General features: G+C 39.6%; 6 protein-coding genes across 6 annotated transcripts; 2 read left to right on the top strand and 4 right to left on the bottom strand.

The window, feature by feature from the left end:
* The first annotated feature begins 1,098 nt into the window (after nucleotides 1-1,098).
* LOC145914426 (carbohydrate sulfotransferase 11-like) lies at nucleotides 1,099-3,475 on the top strand. Its single transcript, XM_083002255.1, has 5 exons — nucleotides 1,099-1,276; nucleotides 1,738-1,892; nucleotides 2,068-2,320; nucleotides 2,897-3,068; nucleotides 3,283-3,475. The coding sequence occupies exons 1-5, from the start codon at nucleotides 1,099-1,101 to the stop codon at nucleotides 3,473-3,475; spliced, it is 951 nt and encodes a 316-aa protein (XP_082858381.1).
* Nucleotides 3,476-7,419: 3,944 nt separating this feature from the next.
* On the bottom strand, nucleotides 7,420-9,492 carry LOC145914425 (carbohydrate sulfotransferase 11-like). The gene is given in 5 exon segments (XM_083002254.1): nucleotides 7,420-7,612; nucleotides 7,828-7,999; nucleotides 8,627-8,879; nucleotides 9,054-9,208; nucleotides 9,465-9,492. Coding segments are annotated over 5 exon segments (801 nt in total).
* Nucleotides 9,493-10,188: 696 nt separating this feature from the next.
* On the bottom strand, nucleotides 10,189-10,761 carry LOC145914424 (uncharacterized). The gene has a single exon (XM_083002253.1). The coding sequence runs from the start codon at nucleotides 10,759-10,761 to the stop codon at nucleotides 10,189-10,191; it is 573 nt and encodes a 190-aa protein (XP_082858379.1).
* A 63-nt stretch (nucleotides 10,762-10,824) lies between these two features.
* On the bottom strand, nucleotides 10,825-13,560 carry LOC145914423 (uncharacterized). The gene has a single exon (XM_083002252.1). It carries the CDS (start codon nucleotides 13,558-13,560, stop codon nucleotides 10,825-10,827), a length of 2,736 nt encoding a protein of 911 aa, XP_082858378.1.
* Nucleotides 13,561-14,404: 844 nt separating this feature from the next.
* LOC145914422 (uncharacterized) lies at nucleotides 14,405-15,097 on the bottom strand. The gene has a single exon (XM_083002250.1). The coding sequence runs from the start codon at nucleotides 15,095-15,097 to the stop codon at nucleotides 14,405-14,407; it is 693 nt and encodes a 230-aa protein (XP_082858376.1).
* A 4,720-nt stretch (nucleotides 15,098-19,817) lies between these two features.
* Nucleotides 19,818-21,130, top strand: LOC145914421 (uncharacterized). The gene is made up of 4 exons (XM_083002249.1): nucleotides 19,818-20,069; nucleotides 20,278-20,422; nucleotides 20,492-20,649; nucleotides 20,807-21,130. The coding sequence occupies exons 1-4, from the start codon at nucleotides 19,818-19,820 to the stop codon at nucleotides 21,128-21,130; spliced, it is 879 nt and encodes a 292-aa protein (XP_082858375.1).
* Nucleotides 21,131-21,280: the final 150 nt, after the last annotated feature.

Below are 21,280 nucleotides of genomic sequence, written 5' to 3'. Positions count from 1 at the left end.
CAGTACATGTGCAAAGCTGCACGCAAAAACATTACGCAATACAAGCACTGGTTGCTGTGACGTATGTTACAAAATGTTACTTTAACGGTAATATAAATTTAATTGTTTTTGTTGTTGTTATAGTATTGATTCCGTTCCTACGTGCAAGATGTGATGTCCATGTATAACACTATCTAAGAAACTTTCATTCCAGGCTAAAATCTGTCAGTCTTGTTGAATTAGACAAATATATTTCGCTTTGTTAAAAGCATCATCAGTGTCTATAAAAAAGCAAAGCAAGAATTATGTTAAAATAAAATAAATAGATTCTTCACTCACAAAAGAAATATATTTGTCACAACACGAAAACGCTGAAAAGATAAGGAAACAGGAAAAAAATAAATACACGGGAAATAGGGAATTTTATTTTTTCTGTGTCCTAACATTCTCGTGTTTTATCATCACCGCGTTTTTATTTTTTCCTGCGTCCTAACCTTCTCGCGTTTTCTCAACGCTTCCACCCGTTGCACGTTTCAGGTTTTTAGTTATGTGAAGGGCGAGTTGTGAGGTAGTGCAGAGTCATTTTATTTTATTTTAACCTAAAATAAGGTGGAAATCGTCAAGGCCACTTGCAACAGAATGGGAATTGATTCCCAGATTCAATTCACAAGCATCCATGCAGAGCATTCTTCTAATCTTATGCGACGCTGTTCTAATGGAAACTATTAGTTATATGGAAGAGCAAGTTTAATCCGCCAGCTAATTACGAATTGACACGTATGTTAAAAATAATCCGTAAAGATTGCATGCTAAGCACTCTTCGCTAAGTTTTGAGAGGTCGTTTGCAAGTGATGTGTTATGATTCGCATATTATTGTAAGGTGGTGTATAAATTTTATGCGCTACACAAAGTATTGACATACAACCTTCTACGTCAACTAACTAAAAGATTGATTTTCAGGAATGATATGTAAGATTATAAGACTGATTTGTTTGTATAAAATGATATTTGTTTGCAAGGGCAATGAAAAAAGTGAAGAAGCAACACGTGCTAATTGCATGTCTCATTCTATCCGCATCAATGCTGCTTTATGAGCTACATAGCGTACAAAGCATAAAAATGATCAAAACGGGAAGGGATATGTCAATTTCACCCTTGTACAAAACTAAAGGAATGCTAACGGAACAAGAGGAAATTGAAGATAGTTTGGAAAACGACAACAGAGAATTTATGACACGAATGAAAAATAGAATGGAGGAGAGACGGAAGAGGGCACGTGACACTTGCAAAAAGTTAGGTATAATAAAATGTTTGTTTACTGTTGTAAACTATAGTCAGCGACTGGTCTGTAACTGTAGTATAACTTTCTTTTATGGAAAAATAAATAAATCTTACAATAGTTGGATAATTTTTAATCCAAACTCCAGACAAATATGCCCCAATTTTTATGGTTTGGAATTATGAGTTAAATTTTGGAGCAATACTCTTAACAACAATACTGCACTTCAAAAAGCAGTCATCATGACATCGCGGTTTACGAATAAAAGCATTTTTTACATAAGAAACATTTGCAACAAACATTGGACAAAACGCATAACAAATGAAGACTTTCGTGCAGATAGTACAGAAATAATAATCGGTTTCTAAAGGAAAACGTCAGGACATTCTGTTTTTCTAGTTGTTTCAGTCGTTGGTGACTTGTTGTAAAGTGATATTCGCATTTTTATTGGTCAAAATTGATTACATTTTTATATGCAGGTCTCACTGAGTCCGGAAAAGACATGGTTAAATTACTTTCCTCAAAGAAATACAAACTTGTTTACTGTCCAGTTCCTAAAACCGGTTGCTCAAACATGAAGCGGGTTATATTGGGTCTAAATGGATTTGGAAACAAAACAGAAAATATATTTCCAGTGAGACTTTTGCTGCATAAAAAAGTCATAAAATTTTCTTGATTTCTTTTTTTAAGGAGCTAAAACGCAAAACGTTTAAGATTACCGCACTGACATGTTTTGCCGCTCTATGATTTTTAATTTCAAACCCTGTTTGCACTAATACCTACTCAAACCAAACTTTGGCCATTTATAGAAAAATGTGATCGGTCAAACAGACCTCCTTCATCAAATTGTTGCACGAAACTTTACAATCATAAGTAATGGCTTCCCAGATTTTGAGGAAAAGCAAAACTACACTCGTTTCATTGTAGTAAGACATCCATTTGAACGTGCGTTGTCAGCTTACAAAAACAAACTTACCAAGCAATGGAATGCCAAGGTACCTCAATTTACAAAGAGGGCCAGACTTATTCGTGAAAAATATGGCACTGAAGATCGAAGAAATGGTAAGAATGAATATTTTTCACTGTTTTGAAACATAAAAAAACACTGACAATCCGGATTAAATAGAGTTTGTATCATTATACCAAAAGAGCGTTTTTGTTTGTTTGTGCATTCATCTTGGTCATTATAAATTCGATGTTATTTAAACTATTATATAGTTTGTATACACGATTTAATGTTTACTTCATACACGATTTTACCAGTTAACGCCTGTGCAATTATACAAGTTTAAAAATGAGTTTGAAAAATGCATTTTTGTGACAAAAACTAGTCATTAAAAGCAGTAACTTTCATACCCATGTTATTTGAATTATTTCTTGCTGACTGGGCAGAAAAACTAGTAACCTAACGAATCTTTTCTATCGCGGAATAACAACCTTTACTGAGTTTATAAAAAGCGCACTCCTGATTTAGTTGACAAGCCTATAGAATAAAACGTCTTAATAATCTTCTGAATAATTTACAAAGCATTGTGATTCACTACGTAACGAATCGTTTCTGGCGGAAATTTTTTTAGCAACAATTATGTAGAAATTTTATCCGTATGAAAACTAATGGTTCCTCTGTTATATTTTCAGCTACTGGAGAGATTCCAACATTTACAGAATTCATTGATTATATTTACGATGCGAACAATACAGATATTAACGTGATCGATAACCATTGGAATAGTGTGCGGGTGGTTTGCCATCCCTGTCAAATTGACTTTGACGTCATAGCCAAGATAGAAACTATCGAGGAAGACTTAAAGTAAGCGCTTGGCAAGGCGTGTGTAAAGAAATATGTTCAAAAAATGGAATAATTTAAACTGACACAAGAGCCTGTGGTAAATTTTTTTACTAAAAGACAAAGTTTTTTCTAAAAATAAAAGAATCTACACAATGAATATTTACCAACGGAAACTTGTTTATGTAATTTAAATTTTATGTCAGTAGAGTTAACCGCGTTAATTGTGGCAATATAGGTATATTCTTAGCCTTGTTGGTGCTCCAAGGAGTCTCGGAATGCCCAAGGGGTATTCTAAAAGTGGAAAAAGTCAAACAAATATCTACACTGATCCCGAGTTTAAAGATCTGAGCAGCGAAAGTTTAAACAAGTTGTACCAAGTTTACAAGTCGGACTTTGAAATGTTTGCTTATGACAAATCTGAACTATAGGAAAGATCCCCCAAACAGTAATGTATGCAATTCAATGAATAACATCATTAGCTTAATTTACACATGCGAAAAAATATATTTTGTTTTGTTGTTTATTTTGTTTGTATTGTTATATTGTGTTTTATTGCAGATTTATGACCATTGTTCTCAACTACACAGAAAGTGCTGTCAGAAAAACAAGTAGAAAGTGTTGGATTATTATGTTGTCATCATTGCTGCAATACGGCTCTTCTGGCAATTATTTTATTATATCAACGTTTCGGCCACCATGCAGCAGCCTTCATCAGGATGTGCATGTGTTCATCATATTCTGATAAAGACTGCTGCATTGTGGCTAAAAGGTTGATATATTAAAAACATTGCCAGAAGAGCCGCATTGCAGCAATAAAACATGTCTGGCAGCATCAGTAGTAATTTATGTTGTCATCAGTTTGCTGATTTGTTGACCTTCACGTCGGATTTTGAAACGTTGCGCTAAGACTGATAAAACTCGTGGTTATGTTATATCTTTCTCTGTACTGGTTTCAAGTTTAATTTGAAATATATGGCGATTGATTGTGTTTCATTTCAGCCCATTAGTTCGCTTTGGTACATTATCGTTTTCAACTGGTCTTTTCGCCTACTATTCAGGCGGTGGTTAATAGCGATACTGTGTATGTAAGACTTACACAGGAAACCAACATAATAATAATGGAGTTATTTTATTTCACATCATGTATTTTTGTAAACTGCGTGGCCAAAATTAAACAAAATAATACACAGTGCCCCCTGACGATACCTTGCGATGCAACGCATAAGACCAGAGGTTGGGAGTCCACAGCTGTAAAACCGCATGTGGATCTTTCTCCGTTCTGGCTTCATGGAGCGGAAAGCTTATTTAAGTAAAACCAATGAAACAAATTAAAATCAGAATAAAATAAATAAATGAAACAAGCCTTTGGCGAATCCGCACGCGTTGTGAGTGTTTAAATCAGTGATTTAACATCAATACAGTGTCTACATCATCCTTTACACAAATGTTGGGACGTGTTTCTTAATCCTTGTGCCACTGATAAATATTTTAAGTTGTCAGTTTTCTTGAGTATAGTAAACTTTACGTCGCTTTGTAGTCGAACTTGCGACCAAGTTTTTTTGCCTGGTTTTCACAGCGTTATTTGCTTTATTACTTTAAATGAAAGCTTGAATAAGAGCTTTTTCATTGCAGAATTTTAAGCAAATAGCTAGATATGGTGCATAAAAATTCAGAATCTTCAAAAAATATACCGAAAAGTTACTTTTTGTGTTAGCAGGTAACATGAAATCAAGGTTTGAACTCAATGTGGGTATGTTGCTGTTTTTTTCCTATGCAGTTGTTATTGGTCATCGTTCTGCTTTCTGCAACTTATAAATGTTGAATAGCATTGCACGCTCAGGTTTAAAAATTGATTAAATTGAACTTCACATACAGTACGTTAAGTATATACAGCTTGCGATACACATGTTAGTGCAACAAAAACCCTTATGCCGCCAGGCACAATTACATCTCAAAAACGCCCTTTGATGTATTTGGTGGATTGCTTGGTTAAAAAAGACACCAGAACGTTGTTGTAGCGAATTGTGCTGTATGTTAAAATCCTGTCAATTCAAGTACCCATTAAAACCCGGTGCCGTCACGTGCGCAATTTTTGTTGACACATATTAACCTGCTGTACATTAGATTGTTATCAAGGTGCAAGATGTCTCAATCACGACAAGAACTTATGCTTCTTGGAGAATGGATTCGTAAACCATTTGAAAATGCTGGACAGAATTGATAACATTGACCCAAATGTTTAAGTACAGAGAGGCATTGAAGCCCCTCCGTACTCAGGGTTAATGATGTTTGTGAAGTGCTTATCACTTAGCCTTGCAGAAATACAAACACAATACTTCATGCGCCAGACGATATACGATACCACTATAAATTCTGGAAAATGCTAATACACCGGGACACAGACAGGAAGCAATCTCACATAAGTCTATACATAACATGCTAGCGATCATTAACTGCGAAATTTAATATTGTATGGTAATGTATTATTGTATGGTCTGCGATCTGGTTGTGTCCCGATGTTTTAATATTTTCCTTAACTGTCGACAACCTGCGAACAAAAAAACATGTTGCAGTCAGCGCCTCACATTAACATTGTATCAGCATCCACCAGTTAACGATAAACTCTTGTCTGAATTTTTGTCAACATTTTCGTGAAGCATCATAACACAACCCTTTACCACAACGCAGCTACAAATCGACGTTTAAACATTTGCTGCAAAGATACCCCCAAGTTCCACTAGTTGTTTATATAATCACAACCATTTTATCTTTAAATTTCATTTCATTTTTGTGAACGCAGAAGGACAATCATTGTAATCCGCGGTATCAAATCACTTTTTGTCACAAATACTTGGGAGGGGAGAAAAAGAGATTTCTGCGTCAAGGTAGAATACCGTTGAAAGCAGCTTTTATCTTCTGTGGCAGGCGGCTTTCACGGAGCGTTGAGCTGCTTATGTAATCTGTCTATTGCATTACTAGGTACAGTAAAGGCGCACACTCGGATGTCATCAGTCACCAACGAAATATCACTCCCACCACCTCGCCTCAATGTTCATATTTTTGATGTTGCATACAATGTATTGTGTATACCAATATTACATTTCTGACAATACTTACGTGGGCCTGTGTTTACCTGCTGGCTATTCATATCACAGTAAACACACATTGCTCAATTAATTCAATGTCGTGGGTGAGACACCTTGCACCTTGGTAACAATCTAATGTACAGCAGGTTAATGTTTGTCAACAAAAATTGCGCACGTGACGGCACTGGGTTTTTATGGGTGCACGAATTGATAACCTAACGTGATAACCTTGATGGTTTTATCGGTGCCATTTATTTTGTGCATTGTTCATTAGCGTGTGCACATGATTTGATTTGATTTGACTTTAGAAAATAAACAAAATATACAAGACAGAAATCACGTAAACTTAAAATCGTTCCTCAAGTTTATATCATGTGATTTAAGATTTTATGCCCAGCCAAACTTTGAACCATTAACAAAAACCAAATACATCAAAAGGCTGCGTACATTGCAAAAGACGACGTTTTCCCCTTTTTGAGATGTAATTGTCCCTGGCGGCATAAGGGATTTTGTTGCACTATGTGTATCGCAAGCTGTATATACTTAACGTTCTGCATGTGAAGTTCAATTTAATTAATTTTTAAACCCGAGCGTGCAATGCTATTCAACATTTTCAAGTTGCAGAAAGCAAAACGATGACCAATAACAATTGCATAAGAAATCATACAAAAAATACAAAATGATTAAAACAGCAACATACCCACATTGAGTTTAAACCTTGATTTCAACTTACCTGCTAACAAAACAGTAACTTTTCGGTAGACTTTTTGGAGATTCTGAATTTTTATGCACCTCATCTAGCTAATTGCTAAAAATTCTGCAATGAACAAGCCCTTATTCAAGCTTTTATGTCGTGATTCACTGAAATATTCTCAAGTTAGTGTTCTACCCCTAACCTATGCTGTATTTATCAGTCAAAGATTTAAAGAGTCAAAAGCCGCATACAGGTTCACGCATAAAAAGTTTAACTTTAAGAAATTCAGTTTGTGTTACCTTCATTGCAATTTCAAACTTATTTTTTGTTGCACTGGGCCTCTCACTATAGCTTTCATTTAAAGTATTAAAAGAAATAATGCAGTTAAAACCTGGAAAAAACCTTGGTCGCATGTTCGACTACAAAGCGACGTAAAGTTTACTATACTCAAGAAAACTAACAACTTAAAATATTTATCAGTGGCATGTTCGACTATAACAATACATACAAAATAAACAACAAAACAAAGTATATTTTTTCGCTAATGATGTTATTCATTGAATTGCATACATTACTGTTTAGGGGGTCTTTCCTATGGTTCAGATTTATCATAAGCAAACATTTCAAAGTCCCACTTGTAAACTTGGTACAACTTGTTTAAACTTTCGCTGCCCAGATCTTTAAACTCGGGATCAGTGTAGATATTTGTTTCACTTTTTCCACTTTTAGAATAACCCTTGGGCATTTCGAGACTCCTTGGAGCACCAACAAGGTTAAGAATATACCTATATTGCCACAATTAACGCGGTTAAGTCTACTGAGATAAAATTTAAATTACATAAACAAGTTTCCGTTGGTGAATATTCGTTATGTAGATTCTTTTATTTTTAGTAAAAAACTTTGTCTTTTAGTAAACATTTTTACCACAGGCTCTTGTTTCAGTTTAAATTATTCCATTTTTTAAACATATTTTTTTACACACGCCTTGCCAAGCGCTTACTTTATGTCTTCCTCGATAGTTTCTATCTTGGCTATGACGTCAAAATCATTTTGACAGGGATGGCAAACCACCCGCACACTGTTCCAATGGTTATCCCTCCCGTTAATATTTGTGTTGTTCGCATCGTAAATATAATCAATGAATTCAGTGAATGTTGGAATCTCTCCAGTAGCTGAAAATATAACAGAGGAACCATTTGTTTTCATGCGGATGAAATTTCTATATAAATGTTGCTAAAAAATTTCCACCAGAAACGATTCGTTACGTAGTGAATCACATTGCTTTGTAAATTAATCAGAAGATTACTAAGACGTTTTATTCTACAGGCATGTCAACTAAATCAGAAGTGCGTTATTTATAAACTCAGTACAGATTGTTATTCCGCGATAAAAAGATTCGTTAGGTTACTAGTTTTCCTGACCAAGTCAGCAAGAAATAATTCAAATAACGTGGGTATGAAAGTTACTGCTTTTAATGACTAGTTTTTGTCACAAAAATGCATTTTTTCAACTCATTTTTAAACTTGTATAATTGCATAGGCGTTTAAGATCGTGTGTTAAGTAAATAATAAGTTACAACAGGACGGTTGAAGTTAACATGGTTCTAAAAGTACATTAAACTATATAATTGTTTAAATAACATCGAACTTGTAATTACCAAGATGAATGCATAAACAAACAAAAACGCTTTTTTGGTAGAATGGTACAAACTCTATTTAATCCGGATTGTTAGTGTTTTTTTTTATGTTTCAGGCAACGCAGCGACAAAATATAAAACACTGGAAAATGTTCATTCTCACCATTTCTTCGATCTTCAGTGCCATATTTTTCACGCATAAGTCTGGCCCTCTTTTCAAATTGAGGTACTTTGGCATTCCATTGCTTGGTAAGTTTGTTTTTGTAAGCTGACAATGCACGTTCAAATGGATGTCTCACTACAATGAAACGAGTGTAGTTTTGCTTTTCCACAAAATCTGGGAAGCCATTACTTCTGATTGTAAAGTTTCGTGCAACAAATTTATGAAGGAGGTGTGATTGACCGATCACATTTTTCTGTAAATAGCCACAGTTTGGTTTGAGTAAGTGTTAATACAAACAGAGTTCGAAATTAAAAATCATTGAGCGGCAAAACATGACAGTGCGGTAATCTTAAAAGTTTTTCGTTCTAACTCCTTAAAAAAGGAATCAAGAAAATTTTATGACTCTTTTATGCAACAAAAGTCTCACTGGAAATATATTTTCTGTGTTGTTTCCAAATCCATTTAGACCCAACATAACCCGCTTCATGTTTGAGCAACCGGTCTAAGGAACTGGACAGTAAACAAGTTCGAATTTCTTTGACGAAAGTAATTCGACCATGTCTTTTCCGGACCCAGTGAGACCTGCATATAAAAATGTAATCAATTTTGACTAATAAAAATGCGAATATCACTTTACAACAAGTCGTCAACGAATGAAACAACTAGAAAAACAGAATGTCCTGACGTTTTCCTTTAGAAACCGATTATTATTTCTGTACTATCTGCACGAAAGTCTTTCTATATTATGCGTTTTGTCCAATGTTTGTTGAAAATGTTTCTTGTGAAAAATGCTTTTATTCGTAAACCATGATGTCATGATGATTGCTTTTTGAAGTACAGCATTGTTGTTCAGAGTAGTGCTCCATAATTTAACTCATAATTTTAAACTATAAAAATTGGGGAATATTTGTCTGGAGTTTGGATTGGTAAATTATCCGACTATTGTAAGTGTAACGTGCTTTTTCTGTGGATCGGCGGCGCTACACGCTACACAGCAGTTTTTTGGCCTTTAGCCCAAACGCGTCCCATCCAATCTTCTAGGTAGTCGAGCCCGCGAAACACAACAGACACTTGTATTCGATACAGGAACGACCGGCACAACAACGCGCCAGTAATGGAACGGTTTCTAGTTAAAGAAACACAATTGTACATTCAATATATAAACAAATTCACACTATGGCAAATTCAATCGCACTTACCGAACTGTTTTGCGACCGATCTTATTCCGTAAATTATCAGTAGTGACAACATCCAGTAAACTTTTCAATTGTTGCAAAGCAGTCAACAAACTATTTCGCGTTTTGCAACTAACATCCTTATTCAAATAGAATGAGTATTATTATATGTACTACAATCACTGGCAACTCAACTAGCAATGAAAAAAAATAACCATGCGGTCTGCACGCGCACGTCTACTGCGCAGCCTTTGTCACATAATAACGAGAGTTGTGCCAAACATAGAAAACATAACGAAAACAGTAACAAAAAAGAAAGAAATTTTGGTTTGGGAATCTACATCCTCCCCCCAAATTGGGAAACCAATTTTTACAGCGAACAAAGATTCACAACTCAGTCTCATTCTCCTGCGCGGGGATCACCACGCAGAGTTTAGTGATGGGTCTCCTGAGGAAACCGCCGGCCGTCTTCACTGCAACGCTCCTCACCACCTGGTGTTTATCATGGAATAGTTCGGTGACTTTTCCAAGAGGCCATCGACATCGTGGAGCAGAATCATCGGCGAGTAGCACAATATCACCTTTGGAAAAATTACTTCTCCTGGTGTGCCATTTTTGTCTGGAGATGATTGTCCGGGGGTACTCCCTCAGCCATCGTTGCCAAAACTCATCGGCAACATGCTGAACCAGGCGGTATCGGCGTCTGGCGTAGCAATCGCTCGGGTAGGTCATCGTCGGCGGCAATCCCACCGATGGGTTAATTCTTAATAGGTGGCTTGGCGTCAAGGGCATGTCTTCACCAACCTCCAGGGAAACTTCAGTTAGAGGTCGTGAATTTATGATGTTCTCCACCTCCAACAGCAACGTGTGTAGGGCGTCATCGTCTAGTTTTCCCTCAGGATAAATCGCCATCATAATTCTTCGGACGGTTCTGATCATCCGTTCCCACACTCCACCCATGTGGCTTGCTCCTGGTGGGTTGAACGACCACTTCACCTTCCGCTGGCGCAAGTAGTCACAGATCTAATTGTGGTTCCATTTTTCCACGTCTTCCTTCATAACGCGGTTAGCACCGACGAAATTGGTTCCGTTATCCGAGTAAATGTGTGATATTGGACCACGTCGTGCGAGAAATCGCCTCAAGACATTCAAAAAGGCGTCTGTAGTTAGGTCGGCAGCAACTTCTAAATGAACAGCACGTGTCGTCATACACGTAAACAGACATCCGTACCTTTTTATTTCGCATCTGCGTTGTCTGATCAGCAAAGGTCCAAAATAGTCCACACCGACGTGTGAGAATGGTGGTTCGTCAACCTGCAATCTGGACGGAGGCAGGTCAGCCATCAGCTGCTGTCCTGGCTTGGCATTTCTTCGTCGGCAAAACAAGCAATGGCGTATAACCCGACGAACAGTCGCTCGGGCGTTCACTATCCAGTAACGCTGGCACAACAAACTCAATGTGTAGTTGATACCAGCATGCCCCGCACCTTGGGCGTGCACTTCTTGGGCAATTAATTCCGTTAGAAGACAATCATTTGGCAGAATCGCCGGATGCCTTGTTTCGTAGCTCAACGTCGCGTTGTCGAGTCTGCCGCCAACACGAAGTATGTCGTCCTTCAATATAGGGTCGAGCCTATATAGCGCAGATTTTGGCAGCAGTTTACCCGTGGGTAGCGATGCAAGCCAATCAGCAAAGTGCTGACGCTGCACAAACTTGACGAGTTCTGACTCAGCAATTTTTAATTCGTCAACGGATATAGGAGGGTGTGACACGGTCACCTCTTTATTTTTAGTTTTACAGTACAAGTAGCGTTTAAACCTGAGCAACCATGCAGTTGCCAACTTCAAACGATGTAGTGATGAAAAATAGACAATCAAACGATCAGTACCTTTTTCTTCGAGCGTTGTGAGGAAAACATCCGCCTTGATTCTTTCCAAGTCAAAGCTTTTGTAGACCTCCGCAGTAGTTGGTTTCTTAGTAAATCGATTTGGCCACTGGTCGGGTGTCTTTCGCAGGAACTCAGGTCCGGTTAACCACATTCCACTGCACAGTGCATTGGCAGTAACACCGCGAGACGCTGCATCAGCCGGGTTCTCGTCGGTTGGTACGTGCATCCAATCATGGACACACGAGTGATTCAAAATCTGTGTAATTCGATTTCGCGAAAATATAGGAAAGTTCTTGCTGTCGGCGTGCAAACTCTGCAGCACGATGGATGAGTCAGTCCAAAACAGACAAGGACAGTCTTCTAAATCAAGTTCCTCCTTCACTGTTCGTGACATTTTTACTGCATCCAAAGCAGCCTCCAGTTCCAGTCGTGGTATGGTTTGCCTTCCTGAACCGGAAAGTAGTGATTTGCCCATCACCAGAGAGCACGTAACGTTCGAGCGGTCATCTACTGACCTCAGGTAACAAGCACAACCTCGTGCTTCTGACGAAGCGTCAGCAAAAACATGTAACTGTACTTTGGACGCATTGGTGGTCATTCGATAAAAACAAGGTATTCTTACCTCACAAAGGTCACAGAGGCTTTCTCGCCATTTTCGCCACCTGGCTTGATCCGTGGTCGGCACGACATCGTCCCATCCAATCTTCTGTCGACACACGTCCCTGTAGATCAATCTGGCTTCTAGGACCACGGGTGCAACGAGTCCAAGGGGGTCAAACAGGGAGTTTGTCACAGAGAGCATTCCACGTCGCGTAATCGGTTTGTCCGGCAGGACGACATTAAATCCAAACTCGTCCTCCGGAAGACGCCAGCTGATTCCCAGAACACGTTCCTGTACCTCTCCGCCAAGCGGAATGTTCTGGATTGATTTGGACCTTTCTCCGTTAGGAACAGAGGCCATCACAGCATCACTCGATGACAACCATTTTGTCAGCCTGAAACCTCCCATGGACAGTAGACTTCTCAAATTTTCCACCATTTTAATTCCCATTGTTTCTGTGGGGATTGATAATAAACAATCGTCCACATAAAAGTTTTTTCTCACAACCTCGGCAACACGAGGATCAAAAAACTTCCCAAATTCACGTGCGGTTTCACGTAGGCAGAATGTGGCGCAGCTTGGGGACGACTTCGCGCCAAATAAATGAACAGTCATTCGGTGAGGCACAGGATCCTTCAGTGCGTCGCCTCCTGGCCACCACAAGAATCTGAAGGCGTCACGATCCTGCTGCGTGACGCGTACTTGATGGAACATGGCTTCTATGTCCGCAACCAAAGCCACGGCTTCTTTGCGGAATCTCAGAAGCACTCCAACTAACGAGTTCATTAAGTCTGGTCCTTTCATCAAGTGATCGTTGATAGAGTTACCGTCGCACTTTGCGGCACAGTCAAAAACGATTCGAAGCTTATCCGGCTTCTTTGGGTTTACCACGGGGTGGTGAGGAAGGTACCACTTCCGACCATCAGTACTAATTTCTTCTTCTGGTACCCGTTCGGCATAACCCTTTTCCAAAAGGATTTGCATCTGCTGAACATACTTTTGACTTAAACTTGCATCACGTGACAAACGCTTCCTAAGACCAGACAGTCGTTTCTGTGCTAATTTCAAAGTGTTGGGAAGAACATCTGCCGAATTTCTCCACAACAGCGGTAACTGGTAATGTCCATCTTTGTGTTCCACTTGCTTGGCCATGATGTCATATGCAATGACGTCTTCTGCTGAAAACTTCAATCCAAACTCCATTGCTTCCCTGTTGCTCCGGAGCCACTGGAGGAAGGATTCGGCATCCCCCAAATCACCACTTCGCATGGGGTAAGTTTCACCATCATCGGTCACGATGACGTCATCGATGTTATCAAGGAATTGAAACGTTCAATTCCTTGCAACAGAAAACTACAGCCCCTGGAGGTTTTCTGTGGAGCATAACCTCTTAGCAACCAACCTAGAGGCGTTTTGACAGCGTCCGGGTACTCCGGATCAGGAGAGAACCGACTCTCCAAACATCGATGAACTAAGTAGTTGTCTGTACCAATAAGTAATGTGACAGACCCACCTTTGATTTGCGGTAAATGTACTCCCTTCAGATGCTTGGGACGAACAGGTGTTCCAAACTTTGGGACATGCTCAGGCGGGACAGGGATTTCGTCAAGTAGCGTCACTTCCGGTAAATTGAACTCCTCTCCTCCCCTCAAGGGCAGTACTGACATGGAGATTTTCACGGTGTTCAGCTCCTTTGCACCATTGATCGACCCGAGCTGCATACGAACGGGTTCGCCTTCTACCTCAACATCCAACATGTTGATCAGCCGTTTCTCACAGAAGGTTTTGTCCGAACCAGTGTCCAGCAGATCATATGCTTCAATTTCCTTGTCCCCGACGCGGACTCGAACAGGAACAATGTCTAACCAAGCGGACAATGAGTTGCTACCATGACAGCCCACGGTATTCAAGCAACTACCCTGCGTCAAAGACGCAGAGTCATTTCCATTTTTGTCCTCCGAAGATGCGTCCGTCGGTCGAGGTCTCGCCGGATTGTGCAGTAGCACATGATGGTATGCACTTCCACAACCTTCCTCATGGCAAACCGTCTTACTGCTACAATCGACAACCATGTGTTCCACTTCAAGACATCGGAAACACAAACCTTTCGCTCTCACAAATTGTCGTCATGCGGCTTTGCACAACAAGGACACGGTCTCTTTCGTTGTGTTGACTGTTGTTCGTTCTGCACCGATTTCTGTGCACTAGTAGTAGCAATGGCGTTGTATGACGTCGCCCTTTGTCGTTTGATACCTTGATTCTTTTCGGGGCCTGAAGGAAAGAGACCTTTCCCATATATCGAGTTGGCTTCCTCACTCTGCTTTACAACGAAATTTGCAAAATCCACGAAACGCGCGACTCTACCCGTTTCCCTTTGCAATGCAACAGATACAGATACCCACTTACATTGCATCTCCACAGGTAGCTTGCTAGCAATAGCAACAATAAAACCGACGGAATCTACGGTAGACATACCAGTGATTTCCTCCAATGATACGCAGCATCTCTTAAGGAGGACGGCCAACTTCTCCAAACCGTCGGGGTCGTTTCGTCCAATCTTCGGACTTTCTTGCAACTTCCTCTCGCAGCAACGAGCGATGATATGTGGTTGACCATAGCGTTCGTACAATTCTTTCCAAGCAAGTTCGTAGCTGACTGCAGGGTTTGAGGATGACGTATGGTGCCTCAGCTTTTCATTGACACTCGGCGTGCAATGTTGCAGCAAGTATGTAAGTCTTAAATCATCACAGTCCAATCTGCTAGCAATATGAATTTTGTACCGATTTGCAAATGACCAATAGTCCATAGGGTCGCCATCAAACTTTGTTATTTGTGGTTTTGGCAGAAAACGTTCACCAACCTCCGTATAATGAGGTCTAAACTGTGTCGTAGAGGTATGTACGTTATGAGGCGAGTAAATATTATCACGTGGTACCTTTTGGCGATTAGGACGTTCGAATTCCTTGACCTATTTTTCATTTGGCTTATGATCTTCGATCACTAATTCATCAGGGTTCTTGGGACACACTGTGTCTTTTCGAGGTTCGTAATTTAACGAACAAACACTAGCAGCTTCTTCCCATGCGTTCAGTTCGGCTTCTGCTAATTCTAACTTCCGTTGAGATTCGCGATCAGCGATTTCAGCCTCCAATTTTCTTTCTTCTTTTCTTTCTTCATCTTGCTTGCGTGCTAATCGAGCAAGGTTTAGCTTCACACGACTTTCCTTCAACTTAATACTGTATGTCGAGCTCCTAGAAGATCTTACGCTCCCAGTGTGAATAGTGGATTCACATCGTTTCGACGTTCTACTTGCGGGCGGTGAACGGCTACTAGCTTCCGAGACAGGCACCGGTGTTGAAATGTCTCGCAGCCACTGCCTGACGCGAGTGTCAAATTCGTTCTTGCCTCGAAAACAATCCCTTTTTCGAGACACACTTCCCGGCATCGTGGCCTCATCGGACATATCTTCACATAGGTTCATAACCTCGGTGTAGCTTGCTTCTTCGGCAAGCAACGCTTCTTGCAGTTTTTCCTTTTCGCGGTTGAGCATCACCCTCTCAGCATCGAGGTAATCATCTTGTAACTGGTTTAATGCACAGCCAAGCCGTTTTCTCTTCTTCTTTGTCAGGACAGGCATGTTGTGACGTCACAAACGGTTGTAACAATGACAGTTCGAAACTTGTATGTAACGTGCTTTTTCTGCGGATCGGCGGCGCTACACGCTACACAGCAGTTTTTTGGCCTTTAGCCCAAACGCGTCCCATCCAATCTTCTAGGTAGTCGAGCCCGCGAAACACAACAGACACTTGTATTCGATACAGGAACGACCGGCACAACAACGCGCCAGGAATGGAACGGTTTCTAGTTAAAGAAACACAATTGTACATTCAATATATAAACAAATTCACACTATGGCAAATTCAATCGCACTTACCGAACTGTTTTGCGACCGATCTTATTCCGTAAATTATCAGTAGTGACAACATCCAGTAAACTTTTCAATTGTTGCAAAGCAGTCAACAAACTATTTCGCGTTTTGCAACTAACATCCTTATTCAAATAGAATGAGTATTATTATATGTACTACAATAACTGGCAACACAACTAGCAATGAAAAACATAACCATGCGGTCTGCACGCGCACGTCTACTGCGCAGCCTTTGTCACATAATAACGAGAGTTGTGCCAAACATAGAAAACATAACGAAAACAGTAACAAAAAAGAAAGAAATTTTGGTTTGGGAATCTACAGTAAGATTTATTTATTTTTCCATCAAACAAAGTTATACTACAGTTACAGACCAGTCGCAGACTATAGTTTACAACAAATTTTATTATACCTAACTTTTTGCAAGTGTCATGTGCCCTTTTCCGTCTCTCCTCCATTCTATTTTTCATTCGTCTCATAAATTCTCTGTTGTCTTTTTCCAAACTATCTTCAATTTCCTCTTGTTCCGTTAGCATTCCTTTAGTTTTGTACAAGGGCGAAATTGACATATCCCTTCCCGTTTTAATCATGTTTATACTTTGTACGCTACGTAGCTCATAAAGCATCATTGATGCGGATAGAATGAGACATACAATTAGCACGTGTTGCTTCTTCGCTTTTTCCATTGCCCTTGCAAACAAATATCATTTTATACATACAAATCAGTCTATATAATCTTTATACACCACCTTACAATGATATGCGAATCATAACACGTCACTTGCAAACGACCTCTCAAAACTTAGCGAAGAGTGCTTACCATGTAATCTTTACGGATTAAGCAAGAATTAGGTTAAAATAAAAATGGCTTTCCACTACCTCACAACACGCCCTTCACACACAAAAACTTGCAACGTGCAACGGGTGGAAGCGTTGAGAAAACGCGAAAAAGATAAGGACACAGGAAAAAAATAAAAGATTTAACGATACTTTCCGCAAGCTTCCAGCAACCATCGCATACCAATCGCAAACAATGTATACAAACCGTGTGCTGAGCTATTGAGACTCATCGCGCTATCATCATCGAGACAATTGACAGAAAAAGACAATTGACAACAAATATTTATATTTAATGATATTTTCTGCAAGCTTCCAGCAACCATCGCATACCAATCGCAAACAATGTATACAAACCGTGTGCTGAGCTATTGAGACTCATCGCGCTATCATCATCGAGACAATTGACGGGGAAGTTACGTTTCCTGCAAACTGGTACCCCTCTGTTGGAATGTACTACCATGAAACATCGGCAACCAAAAATAAGCGAGATGAAGGTTTTTGCAACAGACTTTCATCACTTCAAAGCAACTGAATACAATCGTTACTTTGCCCTTCCAAGACTTCAGGACAGTAAAATTTGCAATTTGTGGTGACTCGGTTGATTTGCAACTGAATGACCCCTTTGGTGCACAATTGTTGCTTTTATTACTAGTGGTAATGTGGTTCGCCGGGTTAACCAATTTGCATAGAGAGCACCTGATGCTTTCGCAAGTACGAGTTCCCAACTGTTGTTTGGTTGCAGTCTGTGTCGAGTTAGTTAAAAGTTTCTTTAGATTAGGGGGTTGCCGATAGGCTATTACTGATAAGCCGTAAGCAATGGCACTTTGCCCATTTGATACAGGAACTTGCGCAAGTAAGGTCGAACATATATTTTCCCGCCAAATGTAAACAGGAGAATTTGATACCGAAGGGCCTCAGATTGAAAAATCCGCCGAAACACACTTTCAAAACCAAGCTGTCGCATCGTTTGTGCCAAAAGGCATCAGTAAAACTGCGTAACCACCTGATGAGAATAATGTACAGCAAGCAGAATAAATTAACTGAGAACATTCGTGTTGAAGGTGGCGAGAACGCGGAAACTGTTGATTGGGCCAGAACCCAATACAACACCACTCTGCAGAAACTAATTAACAATAAGAATCGCAAATTACACTACTTGCGAGAGGAGGCGCACCCTAGTTCACATATCAACAAACAAGGGGATACGAACATAATCAACTTATCTGGGCAGAACCTAAGCAGTGGTCAAACATAGCTTCTGCGAAGAGGCCTCAACTTTTGTCCATCGGCAACGTTAGACAGAATTGAAGTATGCGCATATGTAGAGGCGTTCTTTCGCCGAATGCGCTTGGCAGAATATTTCCATGGCAAGGAAACCAACACACAGGAAAGCTACAAGGGCAAGGTGAACTCTAAAGCCTCGCTATAGTGAGCGGACACCTCCGGAAGGACGTAAGAATCAGAAGCTGTCCATCAACTAAGGAAGTGTGAAAATCTTGTTATCAAACCTGCTGATAAGGGAGGCGCTGTAGTTGTTCTGGACGCTGTAGTTTTTGCACACATAAAGCTCGCCGTCAGCTAGATAACGTGTAATATTACCAGAAGCTGGAACGGATCCAACTGAGTGCAGAAAGGAACTGATGAACTTGGTTAAATCGTTTCCGAAAGTTGTGAGAAACGAGATTGCGTCTCTAGTTCCTAAAGATCCGACACCATGCGTATTTTTCTTACTACCCAAGGTGTACAAACCCAACAATCCAGGACTCCCAATTATAAGCGGCTTGGGAACGCTTACGGAGGGAATATCCGGATACGTCGAAAGAATTTTGAAGCCACACGCTCAATCAGCAAAGCCACATTCAAGACCCAACGGATTTCATTAAGCACTTGTCAACCATTAAAAACCTTCACTCCAACACTTTATTGGTCACGTTGGACGTGACATCGCTATACAGCAACATTGACCGCGAATGATGTTTTCCTGGTTTGGACCGCGAGTTAAGTTCGAAGACATATAAAGACTGATACGCACGTGTAATAGTCTTATGTTGCTCATACACGTCTATGTAAACATCCAGGTCGATGCCCATAAATTTGTCCAAGAAGGTAGATCACCCAAAGATTCAAGCTAGTTGGCAGGATGAATGAAGGTGATCAGGAACAGGTATTGTGTGTCAGGCGTCAATATGCGGTTTGGAAAAAATCCCAGGCGTCAGGGCGGCACAATTTGTTGGTAAAACATTGCAATAGTTCAAAGAATATGTTTCTGATTCTTAACAGCCTTTGGATGTGGATGATTACTGTAGATTATGGGCCACTAAAACAAGCAATAAAATAAGTTTCCATGTTTGCCATACAATGTTACAGGTATAGGGTAGGCCTATACAAGGTCAAAAAAGAATACTGTTTGCCCGTTGACAAAAAAATTATAATTAACAGGAATTTATCAATTTGCCATGGATTGCTTGACACAGGATTAGTAATGTTTCAAAGTTGTTTCTTCATATTTAGTGTAGTAGTTCGGTACCAGATATACATTTTTGACTCAGATATGTTAGATGCAGACTCTTAAACTTCAACTAACATGTAAAGTCAAACATATTTAACTTATATTTGTTTAACTACAGGAACTTGTTAGATATTTGTGTACTCAAAGGTTTTTAAAGTTTTGGTTGATCTTTTTAATATATCTGGTACTCAGAGAAGGTGAATTGGAGATTTTATTTCAGGTAGACTTAGTTTTTGTGATAACGTAAAGATGAAGGTCATACTTGCCGGGTTTTGCAAAACGGGCACGAAGACGATGGCAGATGCCTTCACCATATTGGGATATAATACCTACGATTACCTTGAAAATTACTACTATCTTTACAATGACTGGATGAAAGTGTTTAAGAGTGAGGCAAGTGACGACGATATACGTAAGATGCTGGAAGGTGTCGATGCCATTACTGACGCCCCGGCGTATTTGTATTGGGAGGAATTGGCCGAGGCATTTCCTGATGCAAAGGTTTGCGCAAACAACAGATATATGTAAATAAAAATTGTAGTAGTCATTTGAAAAAGTGACCTTTTACCACAATATAACTTTAAATTTTGGGATTTTCATCGCGGGTTTGATTTGCATAAAACTTTCATTCGGACACTATGATGTTTAGAAAGCAGTACTAAGAAAACAATATTACAGAACAATAACAACTATCAACTCATGCTTACAGATAGTTTTAACCATTAGAGACGAGGACGAATGGTACGAAAGTTTGGTAGGAGTTATACAAGCCGGCAACAGAAGCTGGTTGGGATGGATTATAAATGCAATAAACCCTGACACGTTCCTCAGGCGTCACTACACCCGATTTCAAGGTATAATGTGCCAATGTAAATGAGTGGTTTGTGTTTTCAATGTTAAAATCACTTGGTATTTTTTAATAGGACAATTTTTTGGAGTTTTGTCGCCGACTGGCAATTACCAACTGCACCATGAAAAGCTGCTTCGAGCATTTTACAATCAACACAATAAATATGTGCAAGAGGTAGATACAGCATCCAATAAAGCCGTAATCTGTCGTGACTTTAATATGGGTTGGGAAGTAATAAACAATTGACCAATTAAATAAAGTGGCAACGGGGTTGATTAAAACACGAAATGAAGACGGAGGTCTATTTTCAGATTTAGATTTATGGCCAGTTAACATAAAATCGTCTTGAACAACAAGAAAATATCCGATACAAGGCAACTTTTCATAGAAAGCGCCAAAGGAAAGACTGCTGGTGTTTAAGATGTCCGAAGGTTGGGCTCCACTCTGCAACTTTCTTGGCGTTGATGTTCCCGACCAACCATTTCCGCATAAGAACAAGAAAGGGGGCATAGTTCAAGAAAAGAAGAAGACAAGTCCAATTCTTCGGAAGATGATGCGCAACGGCGCTATTGCAATGTCCATATGGTTACTTGTAACAGGATACGCAGGTTATCGGGTCTACAAATCAAGTTTACTTCCAAAGGCGGTTTGGTTGACTGCAAAATATGCCACAGGTGCTATTGAAACTTTGTTACGTACGTCAAAGAAATGACGCATTTGTGGTTTATAGATGGCATTTAAAAAAGCTTTAGAAGCAGTGTTTTATATGTTTACAACAAATCTGAATTAAATAGTTGTTTAATAGATTTACATCAGGCAATTGTCGTGACAAGATCAACGCCAAACATGTCGTAAATAACCT

This window comes from Ascidia mentula, chromosome 9, assembly GCF_947561715.1.
Source record: "Ascidia mentula chromosome 9, kaAscMent1.1, whole genome shotgun sequence".
NCBI lineage: Eukaryota > Metazoa > Chordata > Ascidiacea > Phlebobranchia > Ascidiidae > Ascidia > Ascidia mentula.
The sequence above is the reverse complement of the archived record's forward strand: the minus strand, read 5'-3'. Positions and strand labels throughout refer to the sequence as shown.